This window comes from Thrips palmi, unplaced genomic scaffold (genome assembly GCF_012932325.1).
Source record: "Thrips palmi isolate BJ-2018 unplaced genomic scaffold, TpBJ-2018v1 HiC_scaffold_3, whole genome shotgun sequence".
Lineage (NCBI taxonomy): Eukaryota > Metazoa > Arthropoda > Insecta > Thysanoptera > Thripidae > Thrips > Thrips palmi.
The window spans coordinates 3628310-3641139 of NW_023144630.1; the positions used below are offsets into that span (position 1 = coordinate 3628310).

Here is a 12830-nt window from a genome sequence, read left to right on the forward strand (position 1 = left end):
TTTTGGAAAAAAATTTTTCAAAAAAAATTTTTTTTTTTTTTTTTTCCCCCCTTTTTTTAATGGGGTTTTTTTTTTTTTTAAAAAAAAAAAAAACCCTTTTTTTAAAAAAAATTTTTTTAAAAAAAAAAAAATTTTTTTTAAAAAAAAGGGGGGGTTCCCCTTTGAAAAAACCCAAAAAAATTTTTAAAAAAAAAAAGGGGAAAGGGGGGGGGGAAAAAAATTTTTTCCCCCGGGGAAAAAAAGGGGCCCCCCCCCCCCCCCCCTTTTTTTTTCCCCCTTTTTTCCCCCCCCGGGGGGAAAAAAATTTTTGGAAAAATTTTAAGGAAAAAAAAATTTTTTTCCCCCAAAAAAAGGGAAAAAGCCCCCCCCCTTTTTTAAAATTTTCCAAAGAAAAAAAAAAAAACCCAAATAAAGGGGGTTTTTTTGGGGAAAAAGTTTGATTTTTTTTGGAAAAACATTTTTTTTTTTAAAAAAAACCCAAAACCCCGGGGGAAAAAAAAAGGGGGGAAAAAAAATTGGGAAAAAAATTTTTTTTTCCGCCGGGGGGCCCCCTTTTTTTAAAAAAAAAGGGGGAAAAAAAAAATTTTTTTTAAAATTTGGTTTCCTTTTTTTTTGGGGGTTTTAAAACCCGGGGGTTTTGAAAACCCCCCCCCCCCCAAAAAAAAAATTTTTTTTTTTAAAAAGGGTTTCCAAAAAAAAACCCCCCCCTTTTTTTTCTTTTTCCAAAAAAAGGGGGGGGGGTTTAAAAATTTTTGGGGAAAAAAAAAAAGGGGCCCGGGGGGGGGGGGGGGGGGGGGGGGGGGGGGGGGGAAAAACCCCCGGGGGGGGGGGGGCCGGGGCCCCTTTTTTTTTGGGTCAATGGGAATCCTCTTCTCATTCCCATATTCCATGATGTGCCGATTGTCATTCACCACTCCACGAATTTTGATGCGTTTTAGAAAAGCAACGTCAAAACTAGTCAAAACTAGCAGCCGAATGCGCCCGGACTATCACCGCAGCATTTGAACCATCCCGCTCCGCTCCAGTGCAGACATCCGGTTCTTCTCCACTCGTTTCCCGGGTTGCAAGTTTGGATCGGAGCGATTGCAGAAGGCGTGTGCATGTTGTGAGACGTTTTTCGGGGCAGAAGCTAAGCTTTTGCCTGCAAATTCTGAAAATGCTGTATTCCGACTTATGACTAAGTCTTGATCCTTTCTGGCGATCATTGTTTACAAAGGATAAATTGTCCTTCACTGCGGCACACGCACACCCTCCATAAACTCTAGGCGTGAATCGATAAGGTTGTTTTCAAGAAGGTTTCTGCTGGCTATCTTTTCACTGCGAAGATGGCTGATTTGCGAGAACAACTTCAGAAAGAAGGATGGTTTGTGAAATTTTTAATGTTTTATCATCTCATAGTTTAATGGTGTTTAGAGTTACCTTTGCATCATGGAGTGTTGCTTCGTAATCGAGCGTTAGGTCAGTGTCAACTGCTGTGCAGAAATGACAGATCGAACCTATTAACCTATGGTGCCTAGCCGTCAAAAATTTATTTTGATTTTGCCGAGCAAGTAATTTTTGAATAATGTATGCCAAAGGTCGACGTGACATCACTGTACATTTGTAAGGTATTTTCGTCCCTCTCGGAATGTTTCCTGACAATGGTGATGGTTTTATTCTTGTTATTGTCATTCATTCTCACTCCCTGTCATTTTGTAAGTTTCAAAGAAAAAAAAAAGTCTCTTTAATCTCTTGCCATCATTTCCCATTCGTCTGCTTTGCCTTAATTTCATATTTATCTCATTGACATCATAGTTTCTCACTATGTTTAGATTTTTGTATCATTTGAAAATATCACTGTTCTTCTTTTTCTTTTCAGGCATTTTTCTGATGAAGGCCTAAAGCAGCTAACTGATGACGGTAAAATAACCAACACCAAGATCATCTTAAAAAAGGCTCTCGATGTAAGTTTTTCTTGTCATCTTTTAAAATTGAAATGTTTCTATAAATTTAATTATTCTCACATTCTTCTCTTTTTATACATCTGCAGATTGATCTTCGAGAAGTAGCAGCACCTGGATTTCCTGAAGAAGTGGGTCGCTGCAAAGTCGAAGGGGTGAGTTTGTGGCACATTGTTTTGCTAAGCCCCTGCATTAAATCCCCCAACTTGCTTTTTAATTTGTAACTTGAATTTCAGGTTCCCGGTGGTCTAGTTGTGCAGCTTCAAAAGGTACGAAACGTATCGGCACCCAAAGCCAATGAAGAGTCTCAAGCTGCACCCCGAATGCTGAAAGTGACCCTCACCGATGGCCATTCAACATGCCATGCAGTGGAGATAGAGCGAATACCAGCACTGACATTGAACACTCCCCCTGGCACAAAGATCTTACTTAAGTCTTCACCTGGTGAAGAAAATATTCCTGTTTGCAGCAATTTTCTTCTCATCAATGGCAGTAGAGCTGAGATCTTAGGAGGAAGAGTATCTCACATGATCGAGAAATGGGAATTGAATCGGTCTCTTGCCAAGCATAAAAGATCTTGGGGTGAAGATGGCGGTCCACCTGCTTGGATTCCATTTGGTCAAAAAATAGTAAGATCTAATCCAGCTGACAAAAATTTCAAATCACTTCAGGAGAAGGATAAACAAGCGGTTGAAGCTCTCAACCCAGAATTTGAAGCCCAGCGAAAAGATGCCATTGCTGAAGCGGGGAAGGCTGTTGCTAAGAAAGTTTTTGGAGGTGGCAATAGGCAGCTGTTGGACCACAATGTCCAACAAATTGTTGAATTTGGTTTCACTATTGAACAAGCTGACCATGCCCTTAAAATGAATCGTAACAATGTGGACAGAGCCTTAAAATCACTACAGGTGAGTACACCTCAGTTGTTCCTTTTGCTTTTATGTGGTTTGTGCACATCACCACATGTCTAAATTCTTCATACTTGATTTCAGCGTCAAACTGAAGGTCCCAAACCTGTTGATAGAAAGTCTGATAAGGATTCAGACAGCCGAAATAACCGAGAAAACCCGCGGGAGGGCGGTCGTGAATCCACCCGAGGACCAGGGCTGGGCAAGGGGAGCAGCCGTGAGGGAGGCAAAAGCCGTGGACACGACGATGAAGTTGGTTCATCGTCACAAACAAAACCATCTGGCCGACTGTCCCTATTCGATTTCCTGGAAGACAAGCTTCCCCTTGGTACGTCTCAAGCAACTGGTTTAGTGTTTGACTTATAGTGTCTGACATTGAAATAACTTGTTTGCAATCTTTTGTTAAAATTTTAGAAGAGAGGGAGAAGCTTCAAGCCTCATCCAGAGGAACTTCAGACAGGGGCAGAGGAGGGGGCCGCGGTGGCTACGCCAATGGTCGTGACGGACGAGGCTCCCAGTTCCAGGACAGGGACAGGGAGCCGAGGGGAGGCCTGGAGCGCGGTGGCAGGGGTGGAGGAAGGGGGAGAGGGGCAGCTGGACCAGGAGGAAGACCAGACAGAGCCAGAGACCCGCGAGACGAGAGCCGATTCAAGGAAAGGAAGGATAATCCCCGTGGAAGAGACCAACCAGAAATCAAAGGCAAGAGAGAGGCACCAGCTAATAGCAGGGCACCCAGTAAAGCGAAAGGACCTCCAGATTTCAAGGCACCACGGTTCCAAAACCCAAAGTATGTAGATCTACTCGCAACCATATTTCCTTTCTGTGTTTTTCCTTTTTCAAGTTGGAAATCTAATTTTTTTTCCAGGACGCCCTTGCAACATGAGAGCACTAGGTATCTTGGACATACACCATCTAATGCTGTTTCGACAAACTCGAGCCTTGGTCATGAGTCTTCAGAATGGGGAGCCTCTCTTGCCCGGAAAGTTGACATGATGTCATTGATAGACTGTGACAATACCCCAGATGATGATCCAACATACAGTAATGGATCTTGGGCCAACAAGTAAGATTTATTGTTGTTAGATTATTGCCATGATGTCTCATACGATATGTAATCCTTCTTCACTAATTTGTATTTAATTAATTGTTTTTAGCCAAAGAAGTTCTCAGCCACATCTCCGGCAAAATGACAATGGAAGGAATCTAAATCAAGGTCCTCACAATCCCAAGCCTAACCATTCTAATTACAAACAAAATAATGATTACAGGAATAACTCATATGATAATGTATGTTTACTTACTTTACCATTGACTTGCTTTTTACATTCATAAGGTAGTAATGTCACTGATCTGGAACCATTGATTTATTATTGCAGGATGTTTATGGCTCTAAAGGCTCCATGGGTCCTCCAGGAATGTCTAGAAATGCTTTCAACAATCAATCTTTCCCTAAAATACCTGATTTCCCATTCAAGGATAACATGAACCTTTCTAATCCTCTTATAAATGGTAAGTTTGCACAAAGTTAAATTTGGTGAAACGGGTTTACGGATTTTGTTACTCCCAATAAAATTTCCTGTTTCAGGGGGATATTCAAGTAATAACACAAATGGTGTGAACAACTCAAGCAACACAAGAAATTCAGGCAGCTCAAGGAATTCTGAGAATGGCAGGAATATGCCTGGTGCCCCTTGTGATGTTGATGGACCCGGAGTGTTCTGGTCCTGGAGCTTGGGAGATGCTTGTTTAGCGAGATACTGGGAGGATGAAAGGGTGAGTAAAGCTAAAGGGGTTTTACATTACATGGCCAATCAAAAATTATCTTTTTAAATTAAAAAAAAAATGACATTGTTTTGTCTTTTTTTTCTGTCACTAGTATTATGATGCTGTAGTAACGGGCATTGCAGCTCGCACTCTAGTTGTCAGATTCACTGAATATGGTAACCATGAAGAAGTTTTGAAACAAGACACTGTACCGGTGACAAAAGTGAGTAAAAAAATTAATGTCAACTTATTATCTGCCTACATTACATGCTCATAATCCGACCCTCTTTAATATAGGCACCCTTCTCAGAGCCTTTGAAAAATGCTCTCAATAATGGATGCTCCCCTAGCTCCTTGCCGGCTGAAATTTACTTCAACTTGGGTGATGCTCACTGTATGAGCCCGGGAACTCCATCCAAATCCATCAAGTCCTCAGGCCCCCCGAACCCTCACAATCCATATGACTCTAATGGTATGCCTTTCTCAGGTGGGTAATCATCATTTATTCTGCAGGGAGGCGAATAAAAGAAAAACATTTACAATTTCAAAATTATTTTTTTAAATTCAAAATTACAAAAATGTTGTAACTTTAAGCATGCAATTGACTGTAATTTATGCTCTTGTGTGCAGGGAGTGTCGAATTCAGAAGGGGTGGTACTCGTGCTTACGTGAAGCCATCGCCTTCACCCAATGTGGCGATGGAGAGCCAGATGCAGGCCCAGGCACAGAGTCGTCGCCCGGCCCGCGCACCGCAGTCCATGTACGTCCCCCCCGCTCAGCGCAAGTGACAGGACGCTCCCGCGGACGAGGACTCGACGACCCCGTCGGCCCTCGGTCCGCCGCGCCTGCAGGACTCCCTTGAGCCGCAGGACCACCAGGACCACCTGGAACAGGAGGAACTGGAACTACAGGGCCCTCAAGGAAGGCAGCAGAGCGCACCCGCCCCAGGCAACATTCCCGTCTCAGCCATTCCAGAAGCGGACTCGGTGCAGAAGCCGAGCCAGCCGAGCCAGAGCAAGGAAGGGCCTGGTGCGTGTGATCCACCTCCAGGCTACAGGCCGACCAAAGCTGCTTCACAATCCCTCGTGTCGTGGATGGGAACCTGTGAAACGGCTGCCCCATCTCAAGTATTATCTTGTCAGAAACTGGAGGCCAGTTTGCAGATGCAGTCGCTTCAATCATTCCAGCCTGCAGTGCCTTTGTCCTATCCCACCAAGTACGGCCTGGATGACAGGATTTTACGTCAAAATGAAGCGTCAGGAGATGCGGGGAGGACAACTTTCCAACAGCCAGAAGGTGGTTTAAGTCGTGACTTTAATCAGTTTGGAATGGATTCGGAGCCTTCCAGCTATTACCAACGGCACCAGTCAAACACAGATGATCACTTCAATCATTTAACCCAGACATCTATGGATGCACCAGTCTCGGTGTCTCATTTCCTTCCTCAGGCTTCAGGAGACCCGACAATGTACCAGCACCACAATCAATTTGATTCTACTATGTTTCGTCAGCAGAGTCATTCTTCTGCTGGAGCAGCTTTGTATCGACAAAGCCATGTACCAGCTGAGGCACTCCCGTTTTGTCACCAGACGCAAGCGCCAGAACAATCTGCATTCCAGCCATCTGGTCCATCTTCATACCAAATCAACTCAAATCAGCCGCAAGTTGATGCTCTTTTGTACCAACATCAAAATCAGCTTCCTGAGTCTGCTCTGTACCAACGTCAAGACGCACCTGTGTTCCACCCATCAAATCAGACAGCGTCGGAACCACCACTGTTCCATCAAGGCCGCCCAACAATGGACGCTCCTTTGTATCACCACCAAAACCAGCGCCCCTCTGAGAATCCAATGTTTCGTGAGCCTGTTCAGCCAGTGACTGAAGGACATATGTACCATCAAAGTGTCCCTACAGTGGAGGCAAGCTTGTATCGAAACCAACGGCGTGCTGACGCCTCCATGTTTCACCAGTCAAACCAGGCAACCTCTGAGGCTTCTATGTATCATCATGCCAGTCAGTCTGGTGGAGAAACTCCCGTTTTTCAACACCAAGATGCAGCCATGTTTCACCATCCAAATCAGCCACTCCCAGGAATAACTCCACATCTATTTCACCATGGCCACAACGGAGCCCAACAGGCTTCCAACTTCTTCTCTCAAAATCAAACTGCGTCGGATGGTGATTTCTTCCGTTATCAGAGCCAAGCAGGAGATAGCCACTATCAACGTCAAACCCAGACCAATGCTGCCTACTACAATCTTCAGAACCTAGCTGCTGTTGATGCTCAATTTCATCATCAACAGAACCAGGCAGAACCATCATTTCCGCTTCACCAAAGCCAAAGATCAATGGAACCTGCCATTCAAAACCCTGGCTCAGTTGATACACCTTTTTATACTCATAGGGGTATAGATGTCGATGTGCAACTTGCCAGCGACTCTCAGATGTTCCAATTTCAAAGCCAAGTGCCTCAAGAAACACGGATCCATCACCACAGTCGTCCCTCTGCTCCAGTCTTCCCGTATCAAAGTCAGGTCGTTCAAGAAACTCAAATCCATCAACGAAACCGCACGTCTGGTTTATCAATGGTCAATTATCAGAACCCAACAGCGCAGGACAGTCGTTCTCAGACAACTGCAGTTGATCTGCCCTTGCTTGATTATAGAAGTCAGGGCTCCCAAGACAAGCAGCTTCTGAATACCAAAAATCCCGAAGTGAACATGTATCAGTACCAGAACCAGGGATCTCAGGATCTTCAGCAGTCCTCTACGTCCAGTGGTAAAAACACTTCGATTCATTACCAGAAAAAATCCAGGGATGAGAGACTTTACAGTCAGAACCAAGAAAGGCATCAATTTAAACCTCATCAGCAGACTTTTGAAGAATCAAAACAAGATCACTCTAAATTAAATCAATTTAGTAAAATGCCTCATAGTGTGCCACAATTGAGTACCAGAGACTCCCAGACCAGGAATGGCGCAGGAAAAGCCCGAATAGTTGGCTGTAAAAGTGAACAAAATGCATCTCAATTTGATAAACCCAGAGGTGATCCTTACCGGAATAAAGCAGCCAAAGGTATGGAACATAAATCGCAACACTTCAATAGAAATACTGTAGTATCACAGTGGCACAGTGCAGAGGCTCAGAGATTGGCGGCAAATGCTCCTCGTCTAACAGGACTGCATCAAGAGACTGCCTGCGCAGAAAATCCTTCTGATAAACCGTGTGTTGCTGATGAAAACAAGTTAGGACACGCATCTGAAGTTCAGCCTCTAGAAAATGTAACCAGTTTGGAATCTGGATCTACTGAATCTTCAGTGTTGGACTCCATTTTGGTGCATTTTAATAATGAGTCTGTTGTTCCAGCGAATAAGGAGCCCACTGTCGGTTCACTGTTTGTTGAAGTTCTTGGTGCTTCTGAAGCAGAGTGTTCTGATAAAGGGGACACAGACAAAACTGCCTCCTCTGACGATTGTGTAGCTCTTGAAGTGCAATGCCCAAAGAGAAACGGACAAGCTTCTCCTGACAATGATGGACCTATTGATAATTTGGATAATATTCGTCATTTTGCCAAAGATCCTACCTTCCCTGATGGCACTGATTCTGTATCTCAGACACAGTCTGTTGTTGAAGAACTCCTGGAGGACGCACATGCTGCTGAAGTTGTTGAACAGCCAGCCGCTGATTTTGAACCCGCAACCACAGAAGATGGATTTTCTGCAACTAATGCCCACCTTCTTCCCAGACCTCCAGATATTTTATTGACTGTACCGGTTGATGCTGGCAGTCACAGCAGTTCTCCAAGCCATGACTCTCTCGCTCCTAGCGACGACCACCCAAGCACTCCATCTGCACAACTCTCACAAGAGGGAAGTGATGAGTCCAGCCCAGCCCTTGTGGTGCTGTTGGACAGCCCAGAGGTTGCGGATCTTGATCTTCCACCAACGCCGCCCCCAACACCACCTCTGTCTCCCCCTCTCCTGACGCCTCCCTGTGTGACCCCTCCGCCATGTACTCCTCCCCTTTCATCTGCGCCGTCGTCTCCACGCTCTGCCACGCCTCCCTTCTCGTCACCGCTGTCCACCAGTCCTCGCTCAGGACAAGGAGAAATACAAACACTGTGTTTAGTACCGTGCGAGGGTTCCCAGCCTCAACCACTAGAATCCAGCTCAAATGCATCTTCTGACAGTCCAGTTGTCACATCTAATGACAAATTGATTGATGAAAACTCCAATTCTCCACAACTGGACAAGTGCATTGAACCACTAGAAAACAGCGAACAGGCCCCATCTGGTGGACCTGAGGTCACATCTCATGGCCAATTAAGTGACGAAAACCTAAGTTCTGCACTACTGGATAAGTCTGTAGAAGTGAACTCATCTCCAGACGAAAGTATCGTTTGCTCTCCGATACAGGAAGCTGATTCAGTTCCTGTTAGCGATGCTCTATATCTTGACCACAAAACTTGTGACCCATGCTCACCATCATCATCTGCTGGCCAGTCTGAATTGGAAACATTGCCGATAGTGCAGGCTTTGCCTGAACCGTGTGCTGTTCCACAAGATGATCCTCATTCACAGATGCCACCAGATTCTGCAGATCTTGAGCACCCTTCTGAGATAAATTTAAGGGATGAATCACTTATTTCGACAGTCCCAGCTGATGTGCCGTTTGTACAAAATGAAGATCGTATCACTCTAGATACTGTCTCAGAATCGGATCCAAGCCAAATCTCAAAAACTGAAGACATTATTTCTGTGCCTCTGCATCTGAATGAAGCTACGACACTAACGAATTCTGATGATCTTTTTCCTGGTGTCATTCCAGATACAATATTGATTGATTCTGATGATGATCTACCTGGTATCATCCCAGCTATAACATTAACCGATTCTGATGATGTTCTATCTAGTAATATTCCAACTATAACATTAACTGATTCTGATGATGTTCTGCCTGGTACCATCCCATCTATTACATTAACTGATTCTGACGATGTCCTACCTGGTATCATTTCAGCTGCAATATTAACTGATTCCAATGATGTTCCGCCTTGTATCATCCCAGCTATTACATTAACTGATTCTGATGATGTTCTATCTGGTATAATTCCAGCTGCCACATTAACTGATTCTGAAGATGTTCTACCTGGGACCATTCCCGTTATAACATTTACTGATTCCGAAGATGTTCTTCCTGGGTGCATTCCAGCTATAACATTAACTGATACTGAAGATGTTGCACCTGAGACCATTCCAGCCATAAAATTAACCGATTCTGATAATGATTTACCTGGTATTATTCCAGCTACAACGTTAACTGAGTCTGGTGATGCCTCACCTGGTCCAGGTCAAGAGATCTCACAGCAAGATGAGACAGCATCTCTTCCATCTGTGGATGCCATACCAGTAGATGAGCAGCAAGGCCCCTCAATCAGAGTGCATGGATTCCATGCACCGAGAACGCACCCTCTTAAACTGTGACGCAACTAAACACTACTGTTGAACCCTGATTTTATGTTTCATTGGAAGCAAATATAGTGTTAACAAGCTCAAATTTTATTTCAATTCAGTCATGCCATTTAGGAATTTTTAACTGCCAAACTGAATTGAAGCACACATAGAATGTCTTAGAAGGTTTATTGAGGAAATTTTTGATTTTATGTTGATTATATTCAGAAATTGAAGTCTTAGTGCTGAGCTCTTGCTCTGCGTCAGATTTGGGACCTCATGCCTGGTACTCAGGCTCCAAATTTTGAGACTGATTATTCTTTTGAATTAATCATTACATAATGAATTTCAATTACATGGTTTTGGAGGTTTTCTATTTTGGGTATGTTAAGTTGTATTTTTAATGTTCTTATATTGAAACAAAAACATAAAGGCAGGGTTTTACTGTAGTGCAAGAAATTTAAGATTTGCTGGATTTGACTGATGTGTTATTGGGTAGACAGGGGAACTGATTTTCGTAGGGACAATGTCCCAAATTGTAAAATTGTTTAATTTTGGAAGTAGGCTGATTGCCTTCCCAACCCACTGTTAATTGTTGTTGTTATCATTATTTTTATTATTATTTTGAATTCTTATTATGCCTGCAGTATTGTGTTGATGTGGAGCGAAACCAGGTAGCGGGAAGGAATGTAAAAGTCTCATTTTTAATACTAACACCTTGTTTTGGCCGAGTGACTGATCCATGAGTTTGATGTGATAGCAGCTGTAGTTTAATACTCAGTCTGATGTATGGTTGGCTGTTGTTGTTGGTGTTTGTGAGAGTTCACTGAAAGCAAATATGCTGTAAAACGTAAATAATGCTGTAATCATCTCTTTTGTTGTTTTTTTTTTCTTAAAACAATGAATGTACAGTTGTTCTTTAAATCATTATGAATTATTTAGCAATATATTTGTCCTTGTTGTGGTGTAACTAGACATTTCCAGCCTGTTTTCATTTACACTTAACAATGTCTCTGTAAAGTATATGTGGATGATTATTATGCCTTAATGCAATGTTTGCAAGTTTCCCATAGTTCCAAGCTGAAACTTACCTGTCTCACTGCAAGTAGTGTGAATGAAATTCCTGTAAGGAATATGTTTGTTTGTCAGTTTGATCCCCCCTTGAACCTTCCACGCGTTTGTACACATGTGTTCAGTTTGCTGGTTGTTGACAAAGGTAGGGCCCCTGTAATTGTTGTCAATATTTTTATTTATTTTTTATTTGTGATTGTTGATGTAAGTTTTGTACCTACATACTGGTATTCTCTCTTTTGTGGTAGCTTATATAATATTGTTGTTCCATGTGTTTGAATTTGTAACTCTTGTAGAGAACAATTTGTGTATTTGAAAAAAAAAATCACAAGCAGATTATTAATCTATCAAAAGAGGCATTGTTCATAAGCCCCATGGAAGTACTTTATCACTGTGTGTTGATGTTTGTAGTAAAATGTATACCTCGTACTGTGTTTTTATTTCTATATTGAATTTATACTTTATAACAATTGATGTCTAGAAAACTACTGTATTGAATATGAAGCATGGTTGATCCATGGCATGTTGAACGTTAACTAGTACCAATCTGGATTATGATCTTAGAGGTACTAACACTAATGATATGAGATGGAAAATGCCAAATGTAATGTGATGAAATAGATCTTTTTTACATGTTTATGTGTATCTTTCTCATCTCTCATGTTGGTATATCATGTTGTTTTTTTTGTAAGCTTGTAGCTACAATTATGTATTATTACATAATTTTGGTGTTAGCTGGAGTGTAACTATTCAATTGTACTGTTTGCGTCACTGTGAATTAGAGTTCTAGGTAGTCTACATTCTGTCCCATATCTTGTTCGAAACCAAACCATGGAATTTCTTCATTTGCTCATATCTTACTAAATATGTGAAGGTGCTCTCTCTCTCTTTCTGTGTTGGAAAGTGTTCCTTCTAGGATATTTGTGCAATGCATGGTATCCTAGTTTGAGATTATGGCCCTAATGTCTCCCCTTATGTAAGAAACAATCCAGTCCTGGGATTGAAAATAAGTTTTGTCCTTAGTGCAATGTGTTTTGTGTGATGGCAACTTATGCCAGTTAAACTATTTGTAGTAATTTATTTAGTTTTGTGTATAATTACCAGTAAAGAAGAGGAAAGCATGAATATACAGATAGAGTGTATTGACTTAGATTTTCAAGGATTCAACCTATTCTCACTGCCTTTAACCTGAGCGATTCAGGTTTGGGTTCTTTATGTACCGCATGGGGAAAAATTACAAAGTTTTGGTTTCTGTTCTGACAGATTTTTACGAGTTGGATTATATTCTTATCCTGTATCTTAAATGGTCTCATAAGAATTTGGCTCTGAAATCCTTGCGTGCCATCCATGTCAATAACATGACTGTATCCAAAGAAATTTGTTTTAAACGTAATTTTCTTTTCTAGTTTTTGTTTTGTACGTTTTGACTTAATTATTGAGCCTCATGAGACTGGGGTGCATGTGAGCATTTGTCTGTTACATAAGAAATTAATATACTGTAAACACTATCCTTGTCAATTTATACAACCAATATTTAAAGACTTATACGTTCTTATGTCTCTGACAAATGTTTCTTGGTGAATGTATTTGCTGTGTTTCTGTAACCTCTATGCCCTAAATGAAATTTGGTTGTGTTCTGTGTTACTAATAATTAAAATGAACATGTCTCAAACACTTCCTCTTTTTATTGTTTCCTTCAT

The 12830-nt window shown here is 42.0% G+C and overlaps 2 protein-coding genes across 3 annotated transcripts; both read left to right on the forward strand.

The window, feature by feature from the left end:
- The first annotated feature begins 1021 nt into the window (after positions 1-1021).
- On the forward strand, positions 1022-5434 carry LOC117647941 (tudor domain-containing protein 3). 2 transcript variants are annotated; one of them, XM_034389943.1, is made up of 13 exons: positions 1022-1363; positions 1859-1943; positions 2030-2095; positions 2177-2845; positions 2930-3173; positions 3260-3632; positions 3711-3908; positions 4000-4132; positions 4222-4354; positions 4431-4618; positions 4722-4832; positions 4907-5081; positions 5240-5434. In XM_034389943.1, the coding sequence occupies exons 1-13, from the start codon at positions 1326-1328 to the stop codon at positions 5395-5397; spliced, it is 2571 nt and encodes an 856-aa protein (XP_034245834.1). In that variant the 5' UTR covers positions 1022-1325; the 3' UTR covers positions 5398-5434. The 2 variants fall into 2 exon arrangements, with proteins under 2 accessions (XP_034245834.1, XP_034245833.1); XM_034389942.1 differs by having other exon boundaries at positions 1023-1363; positions 4907-5096.
- A 239-nt stretch (positions 5435-5673) lies between these two features.
- On the forward strand, positions 5674-12804 carry LOC117647940. The gene is made up of 2 exons (XM_034389941.1): positions 5674-8877; positions 8941-12804. The coding sequence occupies exons 1-2, from the start codon at positions 5704-5706 to the stop codon at positions 10090-10092; spliced, it is 4326 nt and encodes a 1441-aa protein (XP_034245832.1). The 5' UTR covers positions 5674-5703; the 3' UTR covers positions 10093-12804.
- The last annotated feature ends 26 nt before the right edge of the window (positions 12805-12830 follow it).